Below are 25,436 nucleotides of genomic sequence, written 5' to 3'. Positions count from 1 at the left end.
GCGTGTATGTAGCAAAAAGATACCTCACGAAATATATATATGTATGTTTAGGTAGCAAGATACCTTGGATATGCATGTATACAACAAAAATACCTTACAAAACATATATATGTATGTTTAGGTGGCAAGATACCTTGGATATGCATGTATATAGCAAAAATACCTCACAAAAATATGCACATGTTTAGGTAGCAAAATACCTCATGAAAAAAAAAAGAAGAAAAAAAAACAAACAAGAAAAAGAAATAAACAAATGATAATGATAAGAAAAAAAAAGAGAGAGAAAAAAGAAAAATAAGTTGTCTAGCTAAAAACCGGCATGCTTTTGAAAAGAGATGATTTCCAACTTTTCTTTGAAAAAATTCATTGATCATAACCAATTTTTGGAAAATGTGTCTACACCTGAAGGGTGAATGCTGTGAAATTTCCCCAGACGCCCGAAATGGACTCGGATGAATGCACAAATTGATAAAAGAACATATTTTGGAAACATTGGGTTGATTAAAAATAGAGGAAATGAATCCTGAGCCCTAGCATCACATGACCATACAAATTTGACACTTGAGTGTCCGCATAGGTGCATGCATGACCAGTTTTGCATAAAATTTCCAAATCATCATTTTTGCATTTGTGTCATGGAAATAATGTGGGGCATCCCTTTTTATCCTTGAACCAAACCAAACCCTGACATGTATCATGTCTAGCCATTCTACAAGCCTTGAGCCAAAATCCTGACTCACCATAAACCTTACCCTCGGAAGCAAAAAAGGAAAGAAGGAAAATTTCCCATCAAAGAGAAAGCAAAAAGAAAAGAAAGGAAATTCCCAATCAAAGAGTGGGAGAAAGCAAAAAGAAAAGAAAGAAAATTCCCAATCAAAGAGTGGGAGAAAGAAAAAAGAAAAGAAAGAAAATTCCCAACCAAAGAATGGGAGAAAGAGAAAAGAAGGAAAGAAAGCTCCTGATTAAGGATCGAAAGAAAACAGAAGAAATGTGCAGAGAGGTCTTTGGACCGGACAATATCTGAACAATACAGAATTGTCACCAAATGAAACAAAAAAGAAAGGAAACCACGACCTAAAATGGTCTTCTCCCTTTAATTACCAACCAAAATCCCGTGCGCTAGCGACCTTTTTTCTCGCCCCGCACTAAACAAAAACAGAAAAAGAAAAAAGCCAGAAAAATCAAAAGCCAAAAACACACAAAAGCCGAAAAACTCCCCAAAAGAACCCATTCCCAAGGGAAGTCCTATTTGATCCATGATCACGCATGCAATTTTTGATTTGATAGGAAATAATTTGCAAAGTCAAGTCATGACATATCTATGGTTCGGAATTAGGATGAAACACTTACCTGTGCGAGATTGATACACTTTGAGTGGATTTCTTCTATTTTTGTCGAACCCAGTGTTTCCTCTAAATGGTCATTTAGAAACGAAATGCTAACATCCAAAATCTCATTTATGGTTATGGGAGATTTCATCAGCAGACTCTCCTTCCCCGGTAGACGCATTGTTTTTCACTCAAAAAAAAAAAAAAGCATATGCTGCTCTAAATCAGTTGGAATATTTGTCTCTTTGCTAAAGCATGTTTGCATTTTAGTGGAGAAAACACCGAGACTTTTTCAAGTCTCACAAGTTCCAGAACTACGTAGGTCTGAATTCCTCATTGGAGGATACGTAGGAGCAAGAGCCTCGCTTTTGTCGACCATACCGCCTTTTGTTGCCATGACTCAAGAGCTGGTAGCCCGCGGAGACTCCTTACGGTTATCCGCGCCTCGTCATTCAGTGACCCCAAGTGTGATTGACGAGCAGGAACCAATATGGTCATCTGCGCCCTTTCCGGAGATGTCATCATTTTCCGATGGAGACTTTTCAAGTCTCACAAGTTCCAGAACTACGTAGGTCTGAGTTCCTCATTGGAGGATACGTAGGAGCAAGAGCTTTGCTTTTGTCGGCCGCCCCATAATCTTTGTCATACTGACCCTGAGGTCATGTGACGCACACTCCTTTTGTCATCCAGAGGCGGCGGGCCCGATGACAAGCAGAGACCAAGTTTGGTCATTCTGCACCCAAGATACGCGGAGATACCTTACGATTATCTGCACCCCTTTGCTAGGCAGACACAGTTGTGTCCGATGGCAAGCAGAGACCAAGTTTGGTCATTCTGCACCCAAGATACGCGGAGATACCTTACGGTTATCTGCACCCCTTTGCTAGGCAGACACAGTTGTGTCCGATGGCAAGCAGAGACCAAGTTTGGTCATTCTGCACCCAAGATACGCGGAGATACCTTACGGTTATCTGCACCCCTTTGCTAGGCAGACACAGTTGTGTCCGATGGCAAGCAGAGACCAAGTTTGGTCATTCTGCACCCAAGATACGCGGAGATACCTTACGGTTATCTGCACCCCTTTGCTAGGCAGACACAGTTGTGTCCGATGGCAAGCAGAGACCAAGTTTGGTCATTCTGCACCCAAGATACGCGGAGATACCTTACGGTTATCCGCACCCTTTTGTCATCCAGAGGCGGCGGGCCCGATGACAAGCAGAGACCAAGTTTGGTCATTCTGCACCCAAGATACGCGGAGATACCTTATGGTTATTCGCACCCATTCTTTTGCTATCTGTAAGACAGAACGCTTGATAGCATGCAGAGGCTGACACAGTCTTCTGCACCTTTTGTTCCTCCGGGGACAACAAAGTCATTTACATGTGGAAATTTCATGGTCACCCGCGACTCTCGTCAGCCGAGAGGAGCGAAATTAGTGTCATACACTGATTTTCGGGGACCTTTGCTTGATGACATGCGACCATTCTTTGGTCCTTGTGAGGTGCTTGGCATCCATCATCAGGCAGTTTGTGAAATCCTAGGAACGACAAGTCACGGTCACCCGCGACTCTCGTCAACCGAGAGGAGCGAAATTAGTGTCATACACTGATTTTCGGGTACCTTTGCTTGATGACATGCGACCATTCTTTGGTCCTTGTGAGGTGCTTGGCGCCCGTCATTAGGCAATTTGTGAAATTTTGGGAACAACAAGTCATTGGCATGTGGAGATTTTATGGTCACCCGCGACTCTCGCCAAGTCGAGAGGAGCGAAATTAGTGTCTTATCTTTACTTTTCTTTTATCTCCAATAAAAGACAAGTAAAGAGGGGCAACTGTCATACCCTAATTTCGTCCGGGAACCTTTGCTCGATGACGTGCGACCATTCTTTGGTCCTCGTGAGGTGCTTGGCACCCATCATTAGGCAATTTGTGAAATTTCAGGACATGCCGGAAAACCAAAAATATTGATGCACAATCCGTAAGTTTCCGTGACACACCGGAAATCAAGAGGAAGCGTCGTTGTATAATTAAGTGAGGTTCCGTAACATTCCGTAAGTCAAAAAGGGGATGATTATGTAATCCGCAAGGTTCCGTAACATTCCGTAAGTCAAAAAGGGGATGATTATGTAATCCGCAAGGTTCCGTAACAATTACGGAAAGAAAACAAGTATCGTTACGAAATTCGTAAGTTTCCGTAACTTTACGAAAAAAGAATCACCAAAAAAACAGCAGAGGGGGTGAACTTAGTAAAAATGGGGGTGCAAATAGCACCCAGGCCCATTTGGGCCCTCCAGAAGGTTCCTCCAGAAGGCGGTTGCTTCTGGAGGAAGCAACCCTGCTCGCCTGGGCGAGCTGAGCTCGCCTGGGCGAGCTGGGCGGCAAGCATCTCCCCTATTTTGCTATAAATAGGGGAGAAAATGAAGAAGAAAAGGATCCCAGCCCTTTAGGCACTTCTCTCTCTTTGGAATTTGCTTGGAAAAATTGTTTCCGTGAAGAAAATCTAAGCCGAGGCGCTTCCGAAACGTTTCCGTAACATTTTCCGTGAGGAATCTTGCAAAGGTTTCAACCGTTCTTCGACGTTCTTCATTCGTTCTTCATCGTTCTTCGATCTTCAACGGGTAAGTACCTCGAACCAAGCTTTTCGATTCATTCTATGCACCCGTAGTGGTCCACATTGTGTTTCGTGCATTTTGATTCTCATTTTGTTTACTTTTTATACCCCCTGTTGACATGCTTAAGTCATTTTACTTAAGTCGTTTCTCGCTTAACTTAAAAATAAAACAAATTTCCACCGAACGTTTGAATTGTATTATCCATTAACTTTGGTTAAAATAAAGTCCGACCGTTCGGTCATGCCGTAACCACGTTGGAAATCAAAAAGAGGTAAAAAAATAATATAAACAATCAAAAAACATCTTTTAGTAAAATAAAGCGGAAAATCAATCGGACGTTTTCTCTTTGGGATTTCTCATTCTTAATCGAATTGAGTAATAACTAAAGTGAGACTAAGGCTAAAATCAACTCGCCTAGTCAAGCTCGTCCACAAAAATAGGCTTTTGAAGTTTGTCATTTCAATTTCTCACTAAAGTAAAATGGATCATTTTTAAGGTCCAACGCCTTAAAATGATCACCACTTAAGTAAAAAAGAATCATTTGATAAGAAAGAACTACGTAGGTCTGAGTTCCTCATTGAGGATACGTAGGAGCAAAAGCCCCGCTTTTGTCGACCACCCCAAGAGATCGTTAATGGTCCAAATGCCTTAACGTTTCTCTCCTTTCAAAAACAAGAGATCGTTAATGGTCCAACGCCTTAACGTTTCTCCCCTTTCAAAATCAAAAGACCGTTTAATGGTTCAACACCTTAAATGACCTTTTGTTCAATAAAAACATATTTTGCAAAAAAGACAAAAACAACTTAACCAAACACTTTGTTCCGAAAGAACTACGTAGGTCTGATTTCCTCATCACAAATTGAGGAATACGTAGGAGCAAAGGGAAACACCCTTGTCGACCACAAAAAAGAAAAAAAATATAAAAAGGGTATAAAGGATATAAAGAACATAAAAAGGGAACATAAAAATCAAAGTCATGTTTGCACATTCGATTAAAGGCTGCCGTCCCTTAGGACGGACGTGTGGGGTGCTAATACCTTCCCCGTGCGTAAATACAACTCCCGAACCTTTCACTAAAAAGTTCGTAGATCGCGTCTTTTCCGGTTTTTCCGACGTTTTCCTCAAATAAACGTTGGTGGCGACTCCGCGCGTATTCCTTTCGTGGAACACGCATCCCGCGAGTCTCGCGTCGCCCTCCCGCCGAAGGGTAGGTTGCGACAGATGGAGGCCATGATGAGCGTGAAGAAGATAATGGAAGCCAATGCGGTTGCAATTGCCGCTACCAGCGTTGTTGCTAAGGTGAACCTGATGTCCCCATCCGACATCAACCAAATGAATCATCCAACCTCAGATATGGTAGGCAAAGATTTGGGAAGTACGGGCAGCCCCCATAATGTACAAATTCAAAACGAGCACGCCTTCCCGCCATATGGCTTGCCTCTCAACTATACGCCACCCAAAGTGGCGTACACTCCCAATAAGAATGTCAATAACTCCAGTCCTATACCCATTGAGAGCCAACAACCCCAAACTGATCATGCACATGTCTCTTAAACCGTGGGGGGGACACATGAAATTCCCCACCACAATCTAGCCGACTTCGAGCCTTGCCTCGGATATGCCACCGAAGGGCAAGCAGTTGGTGGTATACCCCTACAAAACCCTTTGGAAGGCCCTCAGTATCACCCGCAACTACACCTCTTGCATTCCACGACAAGTAAAAACCCTCATGCTATGGCAGAAATGGGAAAGTTGGATCATCTAGAGGAAAGGCTCAGGGCCATTGAAGGAGGTGAAGATTATGCCTTTGCTAACCTAAAAGAGTTGTTCCTAGAACCCAATATCATCACCCCTCCCAAGTTCAAGGTGCTGGACCTTGACAAGTACAAGGGGACTACTTGTCCCAAGAACCATCTAAAGATGTATTGTCAGAAGATGGGGGAATACGCAAAAGATGAGGAATTGCTAATACATTCCTTCCAAGAAAGTCTTACTGGGGTAGCTGTTACCTGGTACACTAACTTGGAATCTTCCCGAGTCCATTCTTGGAAGGACCTAATGGTTGCCTTTGTTAGGCAGTATCAGTACAATTTTGATATGGTTCCTGATAGGATGCAACTACAGAACATTTGCAAAAAGGGGGACGGATCTTTCAAAGAACACGCCCAAAAGGTGGAGGGATCTGGCGGCCCAGGTGGTACCCCCAATGATGGAAAGGGAGACGATGATCGTGATGGTAGACACATTATCGATACTCTACTATGAAAAGATGGTGGGCTACGCACCCTCAAAGCTTTGCGGATTTGGTCTTCGCCAGTGAAAGGATCGATGTGGGTCCGAAAAGAGGCAAATTTGATCATCCTACTAGGACGACTGAGAAAACTGGGGCAAATGAAGAGGGTGAGAAAGAGGGAGAAACCCATGCTGTGACTGCCATTCCTATACGGTCAAGTTTCCCACCAAACCCAACAATGTCATTACTCAGTCAATAACAAACCTCCTCCTTACCCACCACCCAGTTATCCACAAAGGCCATCCCTAAATCAACCACAAAGCCTGTCTACCGCACTTCCAATGACGAAGACCACATTTAGCATAAACCAAAAAAACACCAACAAAAAGGAATTTTGCAGCAAAAAGCCTGTAGGGTTCACCCCAAATTCCGTTGTCATATGCTAAACTTGATCCCATATCCACTCAATAATTCAATGGTAGCCATAACCCCAACCAAGGTTCCTCAACCTCCATTTTTCTGAGGATACGACTCGAACGCAACGTGTGCTTATCGTGGAGGAGCCCTGGGGCATTCCATTGAGCATTGTATGACCCCGAAGCATAAAGTGTGAAGTCTAATTGATACGGGCTGGCTGAAATTTGAGGAGAATCTCTTGTTGAATCATAACATTGACAAGCAACACCATACATGGGGCAATTCTGGAAGCTGTTGTTATGACTCATCAGGATTTTCAAGTTTATGCCATCATTGTAAACCACAGTTACAATGTTAAATGAAATGGATAAAGTTGATATCTTTGTCCCTCATCCTCTCACAAACGCATGTTTGCTTATTCAACTTTCACCAGAATGTGGGTGCAAGCCATTGGTCTATTTGCTCAAGCGACCTGCGCTCCTGAGTGTTGACTTCCAAGACTGTTCAATCAGAGATTACTCGTCTTGCACGTTGGTGGGGGTGCCGTAAAACAACGAGTAAAGTTCAAAACAAATAAGTTTCAAAATAAAAAAATAAGTTTCAAAATAAAAAAAATAAAAAGGCATTTGATTGACTGTGTTTTCAAGTAAAAATATAGACGTTCAAGTGACTTCATTTTATCATTCCAGAAAGTTTGTCTTCTTAGAGAAGCGAGTTGTCAAGAATAGGATGTTGGACAAATGGCCTCAGTTACCTTAAGAAAAAGGGGGGTTGAATTAAGATGCAAAGACTATTCCCCAATTGAACTATCACTCTTTCTTTTTGGATTAACAATGCACCCTTAACATGAATTACTCAAAAGACAAATCAAAATAAACTTCTTTAAAGCAAAAGATAAATAGCAATAAAAGAAGTTTAAAGGAAGAGAGGAATGCAAACTTGATTTATACTGGTTCAGCCACTTCCCGCGCCTACGTCCAGTCCTCAAGAAACCCACTTGAGATTTTCCACTCTCTTTGTAAAACTCCTTTTACAAAGTCTGAACCACACAGGGACAACCCTTCCCTTGTGTTCAAGAATCCTCTACAATAAGAGACTCTCAGTCTCTTAATCCCTTTTCAGAAGTAAGAAGAAGAGAAGAAGAAATCTCTCTTAAAAGGGATAGATTGTACAATGAAGACCAATCAAAATTCCTTATTGAATATGCAAGTGGTTGACCAAGGAATCTTTTTGAGTGGATAAGACAGTTCAGTTCAAAAAAACTCTTAATCTTTTGAGAGGATAAACTTTGTGGGCAATGAAAACTCTCTTTAAATTCGTGTTTCCAAGTCACCTTTGATGGCCATTCATAAACCATTTGAATAGATGTGACTCTTGGAAATTATTTTCTGAAAATCTCCTCTGGTAATCGATTACAAGACTTGTGTAATAGATCACAGGCTTTAAAATTTGAATAAATTGCTGGTAATCAATTACCATCCATGTGTAATCGATTACACATTATAAATTTTGAATTCAAATTTCTAGTGACTGTTATAAACATTTTCAGCTGCTGGTAATCGATTACCGGAGAGCAAATCTCAATTTGAAATGATAGAATTCTTTGGTCAAACCTTTTGTTTTTTTAATTTGGAAACTTCTTCCAAAAGATTCTAGAAATCAACTTGATCATATATCTTGACTTTCTTGGATTCTTGTCTTGAATAAAACTTAGAAGCACTTGATCCTTTAGCATCATCAAGACATCAAAACATCTTGCTTCTACATAGGAGTCATTTGACTTAATCCATCAGCTGAAAAATCCTTCAACTATTTCTCGTCCTTGGAAAATTCTTTTTGCAAGAATCAATTGTGTCTTTCATTCTTCCTCACTACGAGGTTGTGAAAACAAGACAACAATTGGTACCTCTAAGCCCTACACTGGGGCAATGAAAGGCCCCATGCATAAACCTCAAATGAACCTAGGGGCAGATTAGAAGTTCTCACTCAATAGGTTCCCAGCTACAAGGTCATGACGAAAGACAACGATTGGTACCTCAAAGCCTTACACTGGGGCAATGAGGGGCACCGTGCATGAGCCTCAAGTGAACTTAGGGGCCGATCAAAAGTTCTCACCCATCGATGTTTTTAACAAAAAAAAGGGGACAAACCCTAGGATTTCAATGGATTGATTAAACATCAAACGACTCCATTGCCGTCACTCCAAAATGGTCAAGTGACTAAATCAAAAAGAACATACACTCTGAGGGAGTTCCCGGAGAGATTTGAAAAAAGATAGGATGAGGTTGCATGAATTATCACCTTTTTCAAAAGGGCAGTCAATCTGTGTTTTCCAAAAAAAAAAAAAAATCAAATCAAAATCAAAATCACAAAATAGGGAAAGAATGCCATGAACATTGTACAACTTTCCATTACAATGCATTGTTTCATATAAAGTCCGCATTTACCCAAATTTCACAACAAAGGTTGCATGCATTTGCATCCCTCAAAATCATGTTAACTACATAGATTCCCTACATCTAAATGTCCAAATCTTTTGAATTTGGGATGACCGGCTCTCTCGATGAGTCGATCTCTTGCTTTCTCATAAGGATGGACCCTCGGGTACTAGTACCCTGGTCTTCAGAGGACTACACGTCCTCGCCAACAGAGGGCTACACGCCCTCACCTTAAGAGGATTGTGTGTCCTCACTTTCAGAGGACTGCATGTCCTCACCTTCAGAGGGCTACACGCCCTCGCCATCAGAGCACTGCAGGTCCTCACCTTCAGAGGGCTACACGCCCTCGCCATCAGAGGACTGCATGTCCTCACCTTCGTAGGGCTACACGCCCTCGCCATCAGAGGACTGCATGTCCTCACCTTCAGAGGGCTACACGCCCTCGCCATCAGAGGACTGCATGTCCCCACCTTCGAAGGGCTACACGCCCTCACCTTTAGAGGACTACATGTCCTCGTCAACAGAGAGCTGTACGCCCTCACCTTGAGAGGACTACACGTCCTCGCCAACAAAGAGCTTCACGCCCTCACCTTGAGAGGACTACACGTCCTCGCCAACAGAGGGCTGCATGCCCTCACCTCTAGAGGACTACACATCCTCGCCTTGAGAGCGCTGCACGCCCTCACCTTTAGAGGGCTACGTGTCCTCATTTTCAGTATGCTCCACATCCGCACCTTAAGAGAATTTAAGGTCCTCTGTCCTTAAATGCTTAAACGAGACTTGCACTCCCGGTTAAGGGACCAGTAGTTTCCTTTTAACGGTTCCTGGGCCACCCCCTGATATTGGAGGAGGGCCAACTGTGCAAGCACAACCAGAGAGGGAGGTTATCACACAGCTACTATGCAAACCGGGGCAAGATTTCACCCGTGCCGCCGCAAAGAGACGAGTGCGGATCATGCGCACCAACATGACCACTCTTACACAGATATAGATGACATTGCTACTTAGAAACATTCTGCCCAGCGACCGCAATGCCAATCTCCCCCTGCAAAAGTATCAGTTGGTCTGTGTCGTCCCGACATGGGTAAGTATGCATATGGTTCAACTGATTTCTGATGCCATCTATTATTTGCAGGGATCGCACCCACAAAGACACCCAGTGGACCTGAAGAAGTCCAACAGGGTCCTGGGGTTTCCAGCTCTGGTTACGGGCCTCTATCAGTCCTACAGGGTGCCCGTACCCCCCCTAGCAAGGTCATGCCATCCCGACATAGGTGAGTATGTATATGGTTCAAACTAATTTCTGATGTCATCTATTGTTTGCAGGGATCGCGCCCGCAAGACATCCAGTGGACCCGAAGAAGTCCAACAGGGTCCTAGGGTTTCCAGCTCTAATTACGGGCCTCTGTCATTTCTACGGAGTGCCCATCGACCCCAGCAAGTTCATCAGGCCCCTATTAATCGGGCTTTCATCAAGAAGTACTGCGCCCTCAGGCAGACGCAGGGCGAGACACCACAGTAGCATTAGGATGGCCGGTAGCGGGCAATAGACGCACCGCCACCACCTTTAGAGTTCACCTCTGCTCATCCACAAAAAAGTTAGAGCGTTGCCTACGACACATGGCCGACCCATAGGCGACCAAGTCCAAAGCCAAAGGTAAGCAAAGTACTAGGTCAGTGACCGACAAGTCATAAGGCGTCCAGCTCAAGACGTTAAAGAAGCGCTACTAGGAGGCAACCTAGTACCTTTTAAATTTCTGCCTACTATTTGATCACTTTTTATAGTAGGACGCACCTAGTTGCTCATGATCCTGGGAATTTAAATAAAACAAGCGCAAGCTCGGAAGGTAGTCATACCTTACAAAACATATATATGTATGTTTAGGTAGTGAAAATAACTTAGATATGCATGTATGTAAACAAAAAAACACTTCACAAAATATATATATGTATGTTTAGGTAGGAAAATACCTTAGATATGCATGTATGTAAACAAAAAACACTTCACAAAATATATATATGTATGTTTAGGTAGAAAGATACCTTAGATATGCATGTATGTAAACAAAAAATACTTCACAAAATATATATGTATGTTTAGGTAGAAAGATACCTTGGATATGCATGTATATAGCAAAAATACCTTACAAAACATATATATGTATGTTTAGGTAGCAAGATACCTTGGATATGCATGTATATAGCAAAATACCTCATGAAAAAAAAAAGAAGAAAAAAAAAACAAACAAGAAAAAGAAATAAACAAATAAAAAAAAAAGAAGAAAAAAAAGAGAGAAAAAAGAAAAATAAGTTGTCTAGCTGAAAAACCAACATGCTTTTGAAAAGAGATGACTTCCAACTTTTCTTTGAAGAAAAATTCGCTGAGCATAGCTAGTTTTTTGGAAAAAAAAAATGTGTGTACACCTGAAGGGTGAATGCTGTGAAATTTTCCCGGACGCCCGAAATGGACTTGGATGAATGCACAAATGGATAAAAGAACATATTTTGGAAACATTGGGTTGACTAAAATAGAGGAAATGAATCCTGAGCCCTAGCATCACATGACCATAAAAATTTGACACTTGAGTGTCCGCATAGGTGCATGCATGACCAGTTTTGCATAAAGTTTCCAAATCATCATTTTTGCATTTGTGTCATGGAAATAATGTGGCGCACCCCTTTTATCCTTGAGCCAAACCAAACCCCGACATGTATCATGTCTAGCCATTCTACAAACCTTGAGCCAAAATCATGACCCACTATAATCCTTACCCTCGGAAGCAAAAAAGGAAAGAAGGAAAATTTTCAATCAAAGAGAAAGCAAAAAGAAAAGAAAGGAAATTCCCAATCAAAGAGTGGGAGAAAGCAAAAAGAAAAGAAAGGAAATTCCCAATCAAAGAGTGGGAGAAAGCAAAAAGAAAAGAAAGGAAATTCCCAATCAAAGAGTGGGAGAAAGAAAAAAGAAAAGAAAGAAAATTCCCAACCAAAGAATGGGAGAAAGTAAAAAAAGGAAGAGAAGAAAGCTCCTGGTCAAAGAAACCAGAAGAAATGTGCAGAGAGGTCTTTAGACCGGACAATATCTGAACAATACAGAATTGTCACCAAATGAACAAAAAGAAGGAAAGGAAACCATGACCTAAAATGGTCTTCTCCCTTTAATTGCCAACCAAAATCAGTGCGCTAGCGACTTTTTGTCATCCAGAGGTGGCGGGCCCGATGATACGCGGAGATACCTTACGGTTATCCGCACCCTTGTGTCATCCAGAGGCGGCGGGCCCGATGATACGCAGAGATACCTTACGGTTATCCGCACCCTTGTGTCATCCAGAGGCGGCGGGCCCGATGATACACGGAGATACCTTACGGTTATCCGCACCCTTTTGTCATCCAGAGGCGGCGGGCCCGATGACAAGCAGAGACAAAATTTGGTCATTCTGCACCCTTGTGTCATCCAGAGGCGACGGGCCCGATGATACGCGGAGATACCTTACGGTTATCCGCACCCTTGTGTCATCCAGAGGCGGCGGGCCCGATGATACGCGGAAATACCCGAGTGGTTATCCGTATAAACATTCTGTTGCTATCTGTAAGACAGAACGCTTGATAGCATGCAGAGGCTGACATAGTCTTCTGCACCTTTTGTTCCTCCGGGAACAACAAGTCATTTACATGCGGAAATTTCATGGTCGCCCACGACTCTCGTCAACCGAGAGGAGCAAAATTAGTGTCATACACTAATTTTCGTCCGGGGACCTTTGCTTGATGACATGCGACCTTTCTTTGGTCCTTGTGAGGTGCTTGGCACCCATCATTAGGCGATTTGTGAAATTCCGGGAATGACAAGTCATGGTCACCCGCGACTCTCGTCAACCGAGAGGAGCGAAATTAGTGTCATACACTAATTTTCGTCCGGGGACCTTTGCTTGATGACATGCGACCTTTCTTTGGTCCTTGTGAGGTGCTTGGCACCCATCATTAGGCGATTTGTGAAATTCCGGGAACGACAAGTCATGGTCACCCGCGACTCTCGTCAACCGAGAGGAGCGAAATTAGTGTCATACCCTAATTTTGTCCGGGGACCTTTGCTTGATGACATGCGACCTTTCTTTGGTCCTTGTGAGGTGCTTAGCACCCATCATTAGGCAATTTGTGATATTCTGGGAACAACAAGTCATTTGCATGTGGAGATTTTATAGTCACCCGCGACTCTCGTCAAATCGAGAGGAACGAAATTAGTGTCTTATCTTTAGTTTCCTTTTATCTCCAATAAAAGACAAGTAAAGAGGGGCAACTGGCATACCCTAATTTCGTCCGGGGACCTTTGCTTGGTGACATGCGACCTTTCTTTGGTCCTTGGGAGGTGCTTGGCACCCATCATTAGGCAATTTGTGAAATTCCAGGACATGCCGAAAAACCAAAAAAAATATATTGATGCACAATCCGTAAGTTTCCGTGACACACCGGAAATCAAATGGAAGCATCGTTGCATAATTAAGTGAGGTTCCGTAACATTCCGTAAGTCAAAAAGGGGATGATTATGTAATCCGCAAGGTTCCGTAACATTACGGAAAGAAAACAAGTATCGTTACGAAATTCGTAAGTTTCCGTAACTTTACGAAAAAAGAATCACCAAAAAAAAGCAGAGGGGGGTGTACTTAGTAAAAATGGGGGTGCAAATAGCACCCAGGCCCACTTGGGCCCTCCAGAATATTCCTCCAGAAGGCTGTTGCTTCTGGAGGAAGCAACCTGGCTCGCCTGGGCGAGCTGAGCTCGCCTGGGCGAGCTGGGCGGCAACCACCTCCCCTATTTTGCTATAAATAGGGGAGGAAGTGAAGAAGAAAAGGGTTCAGCCCCTTAGGCACTTCTCTCTCTTTCGAATTTGCTTGGAAAAATTGTTTCCGTGAAGAAAATCTAAGCCGAGGCGCTTCCGAATCGTTTCCGTAACGTTTTCCGTGAAGAAATTCGCAAAGGTTTCAACCGTTCTTCGACGTTCTTCATTCGTTCTTCATCGTTCTTCGATCTTCAACGGGTAAGTACCTCGAACCAAGCTTTTCGATTCATTCTATGTACCCACGGTGGTCCACATTGTGTTTTGTGTATTTTTATTCCCGTTTTGTTTACTTTTTATACCCCCTGTTGACGTGCTTAAGCCATTTTACTTAAGTCATTTCTCGCTTAACTTGAAAATAAAATAAGTTTCCACCGAACGTTTGAATTGTATTATCCGTTAACTTCGGTTAAAATAAATTCCGACCGTTCGGTCGTGCCGTAACCACGTTGGAAATCAAAAAAGAGGTAAAAAATAATATAATAATCAAAAAGACATCTTTTAGTAAAATAAAGCGGAAAATCAATCGGACGTTTTCTCTTTGGGATTTCTCATTCTTAATCGAATTGATTAATAACTAAAGTGAAACTAAAGCCTAAAATCAATTCGCCTAGTCAAGCTCGTCCATAAAAATAGGCTTTTGAAGTTTGTCATTTCAATTTCTCACTAAGTAAAATGGATTATTTTTAAGGTCCAACGCCTTAAAATGATCACCACTTAAGTGAAAAAGAATCACTTGACAAAAAGCAAGAACTATGTAGGTCTGAGTTCCTCATTGAGGATACGTAGGAGCAAAAGCCCCGCTTTTGTCGACCACCCCAAGAGATCGTTAATGGTCCAGTGCCTTAACGTTTCTCTCCTTTCAAAAACAAGAGATCGTTAATGGTCCAATGCCTTAACGTTTCTCTCCTTTCAAAATCAAAAGACCGTTTAATGGTCCAACACCTTAAATGACCTTTTGTTCAAATAAAAAACATATTTTGCAAAAAAGACAAAAAACAAACTTAAACCAAACACTTTGTTCCGAAAGAACTACGTAGGTCTGATTTTCTCATCCCAATTGAGGAATACGTAGGAGCAAAGGGAAACACCCTTGTCGACCACAAAAAGAGAAAAAATATAAAAAGGGTATAAAGGATATAAGGACATAAAAGGGAACGTAAAAATCAAAGTCATGTTTGCACATTCGATTAAAGGCTGCCGTCCCTTGTGACGGACGTGTGGGGTGCTAATACCTTCCCCGCGCGTAAATACAACTCCCGAACCTTTCACTTAAAAGTTCGTAGATCGCGTCTTTTCCGGTTTTTCCGACGTTTTCCTCAAATAAACGTTGGTGGCGACTCCGCGCGTATTCCTTTCGTGGAACACGCATCCCGCGAGTCACGCGTCGCCCTCCCGCCGAAGGGTAGGTTGCGACAAATATGTTATCAAAGAGAAAAACTCTAGATGAGGGTTCACTGTAATCAAGCAAGTCGGAGACCTAACATGACCACAGATTCACCTCCACTCCTTATGTTCCCATGGACCCGGGTATAGGGCCCCTTTTCAACTCACCGTGTGTGCAAATAGTGTTGGTGTTTGTGTGCATCAAATGAATAAATATTTACCTCATGCATACATTTTAAAACACACTAAAAGCATCAAAAGAGTTTATATATACAAGAACATAAGGGAAAAAAAGACAAAGCAAAAGAACAAAAGGGAAGCCATGGTAAGGAAAGCACACTGATTGATTGGCCTAACTCTCTAACAAAAGTCCCCAGTGGAGTCGCCAACTGTCGCAACCTACCCTTCGGTGGGAGGGCGACGCGGGGCTCACGGGTGCGTCTTCCATGGGAGGAAAATGCACGGAGTCGCCACCAACGTTTATTCGAGGAAAACGTCGGAAAAACCAGAAAAGGTGTGGTCTACGAACTTTAAGTGTGAAAGGTTCGGGAGTTGTATTTACGCACGGGGAAGGTATTAGCACCCCACACGTCCGTCACAAGGGACGACAACCTTTAATCGAGTGTGCAAATATGACTTCAATTTGTTTTATTTCCCTTTTACTTTTTTATGTCTTTTTATACCTTTTTTGTATTTTTTATCTTTTTGTGGTCGACAAGGGTGTTTCCCTTGCTCCTATGTATTCCTCAATTGTGATAAGGAAATCAGACCTACGTAGTTCTTTGAGAACTAAACATTGGTTAAATTATTTTTATTCTCTTTTGCAAGATATATTTTGATTTAATGAAAGGTCATTTAAGGCGTTGGACCATTCAACAATCTTTCGATTCTTTTGAAAGGAGAGAAAAATTAAGGCATTGGATCATTAATGATCTCTTGTTTTTTTTGAAAGAGGTAACAAAGCTACGTGTTGATTTTAGGCTTTAGAAATCCACGTTTAACCAATAAAAGCGGAAAAGACCATTTCAAGGCATTGGACCTTAAAAATGGCTTTTTAGATGATGAAAAAAGTTTGATTTATGAATTGATTTCAGCCTTAGTTTCACTTTGGTTATTAGTCAATTCGATTAAGAAAGAAAAATCCCAAAGAAAAACGTCCGATTGATTTTTTTGATTATTTTATTAAAAAATATTTTTTTATTATTATATTATTATTTTGTCTCTGTTTGGTTTTAAACGTGGTTACAGCATGACAGAACGGTCGGATTTCATTTTAACAGAAATTAAAAGATGTTACAATTCAAATGAACAGTGGAAATTTATTTTATTTTTGATTAGGCGAGAAAACGACTTAAATAAATGACTAAAGCACGTCAAAAGGGGGTACGAAAAGTAAATGAAATAAAAATAAAAGAATGCGAAACAAATGGGGACCTCTAAGGGTTACGTAACGATACTTGTTTTCTTTCCGTAATGTCACGAAACCTTACGGATTATGCAATCATCCCTTCTTTGGCTTCCGGAATGTTACAGAATTTTACGGATTACACATTAACACTTCCTTTCAACTCCCGACATGTCGCGGAACTTCACGGATTGCCTAATGATGGGTGTCAAGTACCTCGAAGTGGTCAAGCGAGGGTCGCATCCCAACAAATAGATGGTCCCCGGACGAAATTAGGGTATGACAATTACAGAGGACATGAATCCTTGGGGGAAACCACGGAAAAATAAAAAACATGCAGCGACTTCCTTAATTGCCCTCCAGAGAAAGCCCTTTTTACGACGAAAGGCCCTTCGTAGTTCGGGGCCCACTTTCCCCTATTGTCTTTCAGGGCTTGGGAGACTTTCTTCAGTACCAGGTCCCCTTCGTTGAACCTGCACAAGCATACCTTCTTGTCAAAAGCGTTCTTCACTCGTTTCTAATATAAACACCCGTGGCTCATGGCGGCCAGACGCTTGCCTTCTATGAGATTAAGTTGATCGAAATGTGCTTGGGCCCACTCCGAATCCTTTAATCCGGACTCCGCCAAGATTCTTAATGACGGGACTTCCACCTCAAACGGTAGCACAACCTCCATTCCATATACCAACGAGAACAGTGTTGCCCTGGTTGATGTGCACACTGAGGTTCGGTAACCATGTAGCGCGAACGGGAGCATCTCGTGCCAATCCTTGTATGACACGGTCATCTTCTGGATAATCTTCTTGATATTCTTGTTGGCTGCCTCCACTGCTCCGTTCATCTTGGGCCTGTAGGGTGTGGAATTATGGTGTTGGATCTTAAACTCCTTGCACATTTCCCTCATCATCTTGTTATTCAAGTTGGTGCAGTTGTCCGTGATAATCTTCCTCAGCATACCTACCGGCAGATAATCTCCCTCTTGATGAACCTGACCACCATACTCCTCGTGACGCTAGCGTACGAAGCAGCTTCAACCCACTTGGTGAAGTAATTGATCGCCACTAGGATGAAACGATGTTCGTTCGCAGCTTTGGGCTCTATGGCCCCGATCACATCTATTCCCCACATGGAAAATGGCCATGGTGCGGCCAAAACATTCAGAGGCAAGGAATGATGCAATCCTACCCCCCAAGGGCATTGGATAGAAGACTCTAAGAAGATTGGGCCAAAGATGCAAGAGAAGGCCCTAGGGTTCTCATGAGCCTTAGGGTAGATTTCGGGCCCAAGGGCTAAGTATGAGCCCACTTATCTTTGTACATATTAGATTAAGGTTTCATTAATTTTGGGTCTTGTATTTAGGGCTCCATAATGTAGGTAGGGTACCCTAGAAATATAGGATTTTTTAGCCCTTGTATTTTAGGGCACCTAGACTAGTTTTTGTATTAGGGGTAGTTTTGTAATTTCACATGCACTAAGTGAATATTTGATGTGTGTGGTTGGGAATAAATTTAATTGAATTGGTAGAAGCCCAATCCAATTAAATTTTAGATGGGGAGGTGAGCATTTGCTTACTACATCCTATTGCCACATCATATAGTCACACTTTGTGCATGTCCTTCATGCTTTTCATGCCTCATGACACCTAAGCACACTTAGTGGAGAATCTTGGAATTGATCTTGGATTAGTGGGCTGAACCATAACTAAAATTCACTAATCATAATTGTTGAAATTTTGGCTCCAAAATTTGGCTCACAAATTCAATTTCAAATTCAAGTGAAATTTGAATTTCCCTACAATTTTGTGTGACACTTAGGCTATAAATAGAGGTCATGTGTGTGCATTTTTTTGAACTTTGATCATTTGAATATTAACTTCAGATTTCAGAGCTCTTTTAGAGCACAAAATTTCGTGCTCTTCTCTCCCTTTCCCTTCATTCATCTCCATCTTCCTCCAAGCTCTTATCCACGGCCTCCTATGGTGGTGAGCTTCTTCTAGACTCATCTTCTCCTTGAAGTGGCATCTCCTCTCTCTCTTCCTTCTCCATTCCACTGCCATTCATCTTCCAAGAAGCAAAGGAATCCATTGAGGAAGAATATCCTAGGCCTACAAACTCCAATGGAGCTTACATCAGGCGGAGCGTTGACATTGTCCGCAAACGTCTGGCATTTGTGACACTTCCTCACATGGAGACAACAATCGCTCTCTATGGTGAGCCAATAGTAGCCTGCCCTTAAGATCTTCCTAGCCATGGCGTGCCCGTTAGCATGCGTACCAAAAGAGCCCTCATGGACCTCCCCCAGCATGCTCTCAACTTCTTTAGCAATCACGCATCGGAGCAAAACCATGTCATGGTTTCTCTTGTATAGTATGCTTCCGCTCAAGAAGAAATCGGCCGCCAATCTCCTTAACGTCCTCTTGTCGTTGTCGGAAGCCTCCGGTGGGTACTCTTTGCTTTCAACGTATCGCTTGATATCGAAATACCAAGGCTTACCGTCCCGCTCCTTTTCCACCAAACAACAATGTGTGGGTCTGCCGCGACACCTGAACTCAATGTACAGTAGGTCTCCGTGTGGTGTCAGCAAGAACATGGACGCTAAAGTGGCAAGTGCATCCGCCATTTGATTTTTCTCTCGGGGAACGTGATGGAAGGAGATCTCATCAAAGAACTCAGCCAATTCCTTGATATAGGCCTGGTAGGGTATCAGCTTGTGATCCCTAGTCTCCCATTCTCCTCTCAGCTGGTGAATCACCAGTGCCGAGTCTCCGCACACCTTGAGTAGCTTGATGTTGAAGTCAATTGCTTCCTGAACGCCCAGGGCGCATGCTTCGTATTCAGCCATGTTATTGGTGCAGTCGAACCCTAGCTTGGCCGTGAAAGGTATACATTGATTGTCCAGAGAGACCAATGCTGCCCCAATGCCATGGCCTAGAACGTTTGATGCCCCATCAAACCACACGATCAACTTGTCCCTGTCCTTCTCTAGTGATGCGTCATCATTTTCTCCTATTGCTTAACCCTTTTTGTCACCATTTTAATTACTGATTAGCCTTAATTATCAAATTAATTATGCAGTTTTATCATTTGGGCCTATTGGACTAATTTTGTGTTTTTAATTTAATTTCAGGAGAATTATAAGCAATTGGGCTTGAATCCAGAATTGGGCTTGTACTTGAAGAGAGCAGACAATTTTATCAAATCTTATCTTTTCTAGATCAAATCTTATCTTATCTAGATTTTATCTAATCTGGATATTATTTCATCTAGATCTTCTCTTATCTTATCTTATTTAGATTTTATTTCATCTAGATTTTATTTTATCAAATCTTATCTTATCTTGTCTAGATTTTATTTTATTTATGAGCTTGGACTTTGTTGAATATCCTTGTAATTTAGCCATGTTTGGTAACTTAGTTGGTAGCCTTTTTTTTTCAGAAGGCAACAGTGCATTGTCACTGTCATAGCCTCTCTCCTCCCTCTCTCTCTTTTGTACTCTCTATATATATGTACCTATTTGAATTCAAGCAATAATAGAAAAAGCTTTTTTACTTTGGTCCTTCAACTTGGCATCAGAGCGGGTTGCCGCCGTCCGCCGCCGCGCCGCCGCCATCTCCGGCGGTTTTCTCCGGCGAGATCAGGGTTTAGATCGCCTTGAGAAGTGCGACCCAACCCTGCAACTCTCGCCGCCTTCCACCGTCGCACGCGCCTCCACGCGCCGCTTCTTCTTCTCGCGACTTCCGACGCGTGCAACTCACGCGCCGCGTGCCGGCGTCGGAAGCTGCCACTTTCGGTCTTGGCAGCTTCATCGTCACTTCCAGGGTCTGTTTCAGGCTTCACCTCCCGCTTCCGGCAAGCCGTTTGGTCAGCTCTTGAGTGTCTTCCTCTCTTGTGTGTTAGGGTTTGTTGTTTGGCTCTTAAATGGCCTCTTCTGGACCTATTTTTTCGTTTTCCGGGACTTCAACTATCACCACTGCAAAGCTGAACTGGAAAAACTATCCTTCGTGGTCTGCTTCCGTGGAGTTGTGGTTCCTTGGTCAAGGACACCATGACCACTTGGAGAAAACCTCGGATTCTGTTTCAGTTGATAAAAGACCTGAATGGGAGAAGCTTGACTATCAACTATGTGCCGTGTTATGGCAATCAGTTGAGCCGGATATCTTGGAGATCCTCCGATCATTTAAATCGTGTCGCTCTTTTTGGAAGAAAGCCCAGGAAATCTTTGCCATTGATATCCAAAGCTTGTTTGATGCAACCATGAAGGTTACAACCCTCAAGCAAACCAGTGATGACATGATTGCTCATGTGGGTAAGGCTCGGGCTGCCGTGGAAGAATTGAGAAAGTTCCTTGTAGCTGATTCATTGGAAGAAGTGAATAGGAAGCTTGACAAGTTCCACATGGTTCTTATTTTGAGGAGCTTACATTCAGACTTTGATCATGTGCGTGATCAAGTACTTGCTGGGGACCAGATTCCATCAATGGATTCCCTCGTCACTAGACTTCTCCGCGTGCCTCATTTATTGAAGGATGAGAATCCTACTGATGAAGTGGAGACGTCAGCCATGGTTGCGTCTCGAGGGAGAGGAAGCGGCCACAACAGTAGAGGAGGTCGCAGTGGAAGGGGTGGACGTCCTCATTGCACCTATTGCAAGAGGATAGGTCACACCCAAGAGACTTGTTATTCATTACATGGGTTTCCTGACAAGGTCGCACAAGTTTCTAAATAAGAGAAAGCAGAGTCCAGATTCTCCGATGAGGAGTATCAGGAGTATTTGAAGCTCAAATCCGAGAAGCCCAGCAATCAAGCACAACCCTCGTTCGTACCATGTTTTTCAACAGCGTGTATCTCTCAATCCATTGAAGGTCACAGCCCTTGGATACTCGACTCAGGTGCCTCTGATCATATTTCTGGTAATAAGTCCTCCTTCTCATCCTTTTCTCTTCCAAAAATTCCTCACCTCGTTACTGTAGCTAATGGATCCAAGGTAGCTTGTCAAGGAAGTGGTCAAGTTTCATTGTCTCCCTCTTTGAAATTAAATTCTGTTTTATTTCTTCCCCAGTGTCCCTATAATCTAATCTCATTAAGTCAATTAACTCGTTCGTTAAATTGTTCAGTAACCTTTACTGCCAATTCTTTTGTTATTTAGGAACATGGGACGGGGCGACTGATTGGAGAAAGACATGAATCACGAGGGCTTTATTACTTGGAATCCAGCCCACCTGGGTCTTGTTTTGCTACCTCTAGACCCAAACTTTTGCATGATCGTCTAGGTCACCCAAGTTTACCAAAATTGAAGATTATGGTTCCTAGTCTTAAGAAACTTAGAGTCTTAGATTGTGAGTCTTGTCAACTAGGAAAACATGTCAGGTCGTCATTTCCTCAAACTGTACAAAGATGTGACTCGGCTTTTTCTACCATACATTCTGATATTTAGGGACCAAGTCGTGTCACATCTTTTGGTTTTCGATATTTTGTAATCTTTATTGATGAATTCTCCAGATGTACTTGGGTTTATTTAATGAAAGACAAATCTGAACTTTTGCCTATATTCGTGTCATTCTACAATGAGATTGAGAATCAATTTGGAAAAACAATCAAAATTTTCAGAAGTGATAATGCTAAAGAGTATTTCTCTCATGATCTTTCTTCTTTTTTGTCTTCCAAAGGTATTATACATCAGTCCACATGTCCACACACACCACAACAAAATGGTATAGCAGAAAGGAAGAATAGACATCTTCTTGAAACTACACGTTCCCTAATGCTAAATTCGAATGTTCCTACACATCATTGGGGAGATGCCGTGCTTACTGCTTGTTTCCTAATCAATAGGATGCCCTCTTCTTCTATTGAAAACCAAATCCCTCACTCAATTGTCTTTCCTCATGATCCACTATTCCATGTCTCTCCTAAAGTGTTTGGTTGTACTTGCTTTGTCCATGATTTGTCTCCTGGTTTAGACAAACTTTCGGAAAGGTCAGTCAAATGCGTCTTTTTGGGTTATTCTCGTCTTCAAAAAGGTTACAAATGCTACTCTCCCACCATGAGACAGTGCTATATGTCTACAGATGTCACCTTTTTTGAAGACACACCCTTCTTCTCATCCTCCGTGGACCACTCTTCGTCTCTCCAGGAGGTTCTTCCTATCTCTTCTCCTTGTCCTCTAGATAACTCAGACCATAATGTCCGTGTTGTCCCAAATTCACCTGAAGTTATCTCTCCACCTTCGGTTACCGATCCAACCAGGATAAGACAGATTGGATCTCTAGTACCTGAAGCCTCTTCTCGTGATCCTCGTTCTTCTTCAACCAGTCCTCCACTCATGGATCCTTCCTCATCTTCCACTTCTCCTTCTCATTCTGACTCACATTGGCCCATTGCCATCAGGAAAGGTACTCGCTCTACTCGCAATCCTCATCCTATTTATAATTTCTTAAGTTATCACCGTTTGTCTCCTTCATATAGTTCTCTTGTTTTCTCCTTGTCTTCCCTTACTGTTCCTTCCACTGTTCGTGAGGCACTTGATCATCCTGGCTGGAGACAAGCTAGGGTTGATGAAATGCAGACTCTTGAAAATAATGGTACTTGGGAGCTCGTTCCTCTCCCTCCTGGTAAGACGACTGTGGGTTGCAGATGGGTTTACACTGTTAAAGTTGGACCCAATGGTAAGGTTGATCGGCTTAAGGCTCGCTTGGTAGCTAAGGGCTACACACAGGTATATGGCATTGATTACTGTGATACTTTCTCTCCTGTAGCCAAGCTCACCACCGTTCATTTGCTTCTTGCTTTGGCGGCCATCCGTCATTGGCCCCTTCATCAGCTTGATATTAAGAATGCCTTCCTCCATGGTGATCTTGAGGAGGATATTTATATGGAGCAACCACCTGGGTTTGTTGCTCAGGGGGAGTATGACCTTGTGTGTAAGCTTCGTCGATCTCTTTATGGGTTGAAACAATCTCCTCGAGCATGGTTTGGTAAATTTAGTCATGTTGTTCAAATGTTTGGACTAAAATGAAGTGAAGCTGATCACTCTGTATTTTACTATCATACATCTCCTGGAAAATGTGTCTATCTAATGGTCTATGTTGATGATATAGTGATTACAGGGAATGATACTACTAAGATTGTCCAGCTGAAAGAGCACTTATTCAGTCATTTCCATACCAAAGATCTGGGATCTTTGAAGTATTTCCTTGGTATTGAAGTGGCTCAATCAGGAGATGGTATTGTGATTTCTCAGAGGAAGTATGCTCTTGATATTTTAGAAGAAACAGGTATGCAGAACTGTAGACCTGTTGAAAGCCCTATGGATCCTAATTTGAAGCTCATGGCAGATCAGAGTGAAGCTTATCCTGACCCCGAGAGATATAGGAGGCTTGTGGGGAAACTCATTTACCTTACCATTACTAGACCTGATATCTCCTTTGCTGTGGGAGTGGTTGGCCAATTTATGCAGAATCCTCATTTGGACCATTGGAATGCTGTCATGCGTATTCTGAGGTATGTTAAGAAAGCTCCTGGACAAGGGTTGTTGTATGAAGACAAGGGTAGTATGCAACTATCAGGATATTGTGATGTTGATTGGGCTGGATGTCCCATGGATAGGAGATCTACATCAGGTTATTGTGTCTTCATTGGAGGAAATATAATCTCTTGGAAAAGCAAGAAACAAACTGTTGTCGCTCGGTCTAGTGCAAAAGCTGAGTATCGATCTATGGCTATGGTCACATGTGAGCTCATGTGGATCAAACAATTTCTTCAAGAATTGAGGTTTTGTGAAGAGTTGCAAATGAAGTTGTATTGTGATAATCAGGTTGCTCTCCATATTGCCTCAAACCCAGTCTTCCATGAGAGGACCAAGCATATAGAGATTGATTGTCATTTCATTCGAGAGAAGCTTCTGTCCAAGGAGATTGTCACTGAGTTCATTGGTTCTAATGATCAGCCAGCGGATATTTTGACTAAGTCCTTAAGAGGACCCAAGATTCAGACTATATGTACCAAGCTTGGTGCATATGATTTATATGCTCCAGCTTGAGGGGGAGTGTTGAATATCCTTGTAATTTAGCCATGTTTGGTAACTTAGTTGGTAGCCTTTTTTTTCAGAAGGCAACAGTGCATTGTCACTGTCATAGCCTCTCTCCTCCCTCTCTCTCTTTTGTACTCTCTATATATATGTACCTATTTGAATTCAAGCAATAACAGAAAAAGCTTTTTTACTTTGGTCCTTCAACTGACTTAAAACAAATTTGTAAGCTTTGGGGCTGAAAATATATAACAGCACCAAGGCTCTAGTTTGAGGCACAGGAACAGATGAAGAAAGATCTTTATATTATAACTTCAAGAACAAAAGATATAATGCCTTAACAAAAGGAAACTCTAAAGTCTAGGCCCAACCGTAGATTTTTAAAGCTACAAAAGGTTACATTATGCTTGTCGCGTAAACGTCTGGGCGTTCCTCCATCCGCCAATTTCCTAGTTGGAAACCAAGAGGGTATGGCCGTACCAAATCCGATCTCCTCGGGGAGTCATCATCGCATATCGTGGCGACTTGACCATCGCATCTTAAACCCGCACTTATGAAGCTCCTACTAATGTGGCACGGCGGGGCCTCTTTGGCTCGCTGTCCCAACCGCGAGCCCTGGCCTTTGTTCTTCCTTTCCGATATATTTTTCCTTATGTTAGCTTGTGTAGGTTTATTGCCTAACCCAAACTTCCCGCGGTTTCCTCTGGTGCTTACCAGGCTGGTCCTGTAGCCATTGTTCTTGCCCAAACCCATTTCGGGCTCGTAG

General features: G+C 42.5%; 1 protein-coding gene across 1 annotated transcript; it reads left to right on the top strand.

The window, feature by feature from the left end:
* The first annotated feature begins 23,719 nt into the window (after positions 1 to 23,719).
* Positions 23,720 to 24,682, top strand: LOC113000453 (uncharacterized mitochondrial protein AtMg00810-like). The gene has a single exon (XM_026127105.1). It carries the CDS (start codon positions 23,720 to 23,722, stop codon positions 24,680 to 24,682), a length of 963 nt encoding a protein of 320 aa, XP_025982890.1.
* The last annotated feature ends 754 nt before the right edge of the window (positions 24,683 to 25,436 follow it).

The sequence above is a fragment of the Glycine max genome, chromosome 2, assembly GCF_000004515.6.
Source record: "Glycine max cultivar Williams 82 chromosome 2, Glycine_max_v4.0, whole genome shotgun sequence".
NCBI classification, from domain to species: Eukaryota; Viridiplantae; Streptophyta; class Magnoliopsida; order Fabales; family Fabaceae; genus Glycine; species Glycine max.
The sequence above is the reverse complement of the archived record's forward strand: the minus strand, read 5'-3'. Positions and strand labels throughout refer to the sequence as shown.

What these genes read in the sequence shown, in the direction of transcription:
- LOC113000453 (XM_026127105.1), top strand. Translation starts at nt 23,720, where the DNA reads ATGGTCTATGTTGATGATATAGTGATTACAGGGAATGATACTACTAAG.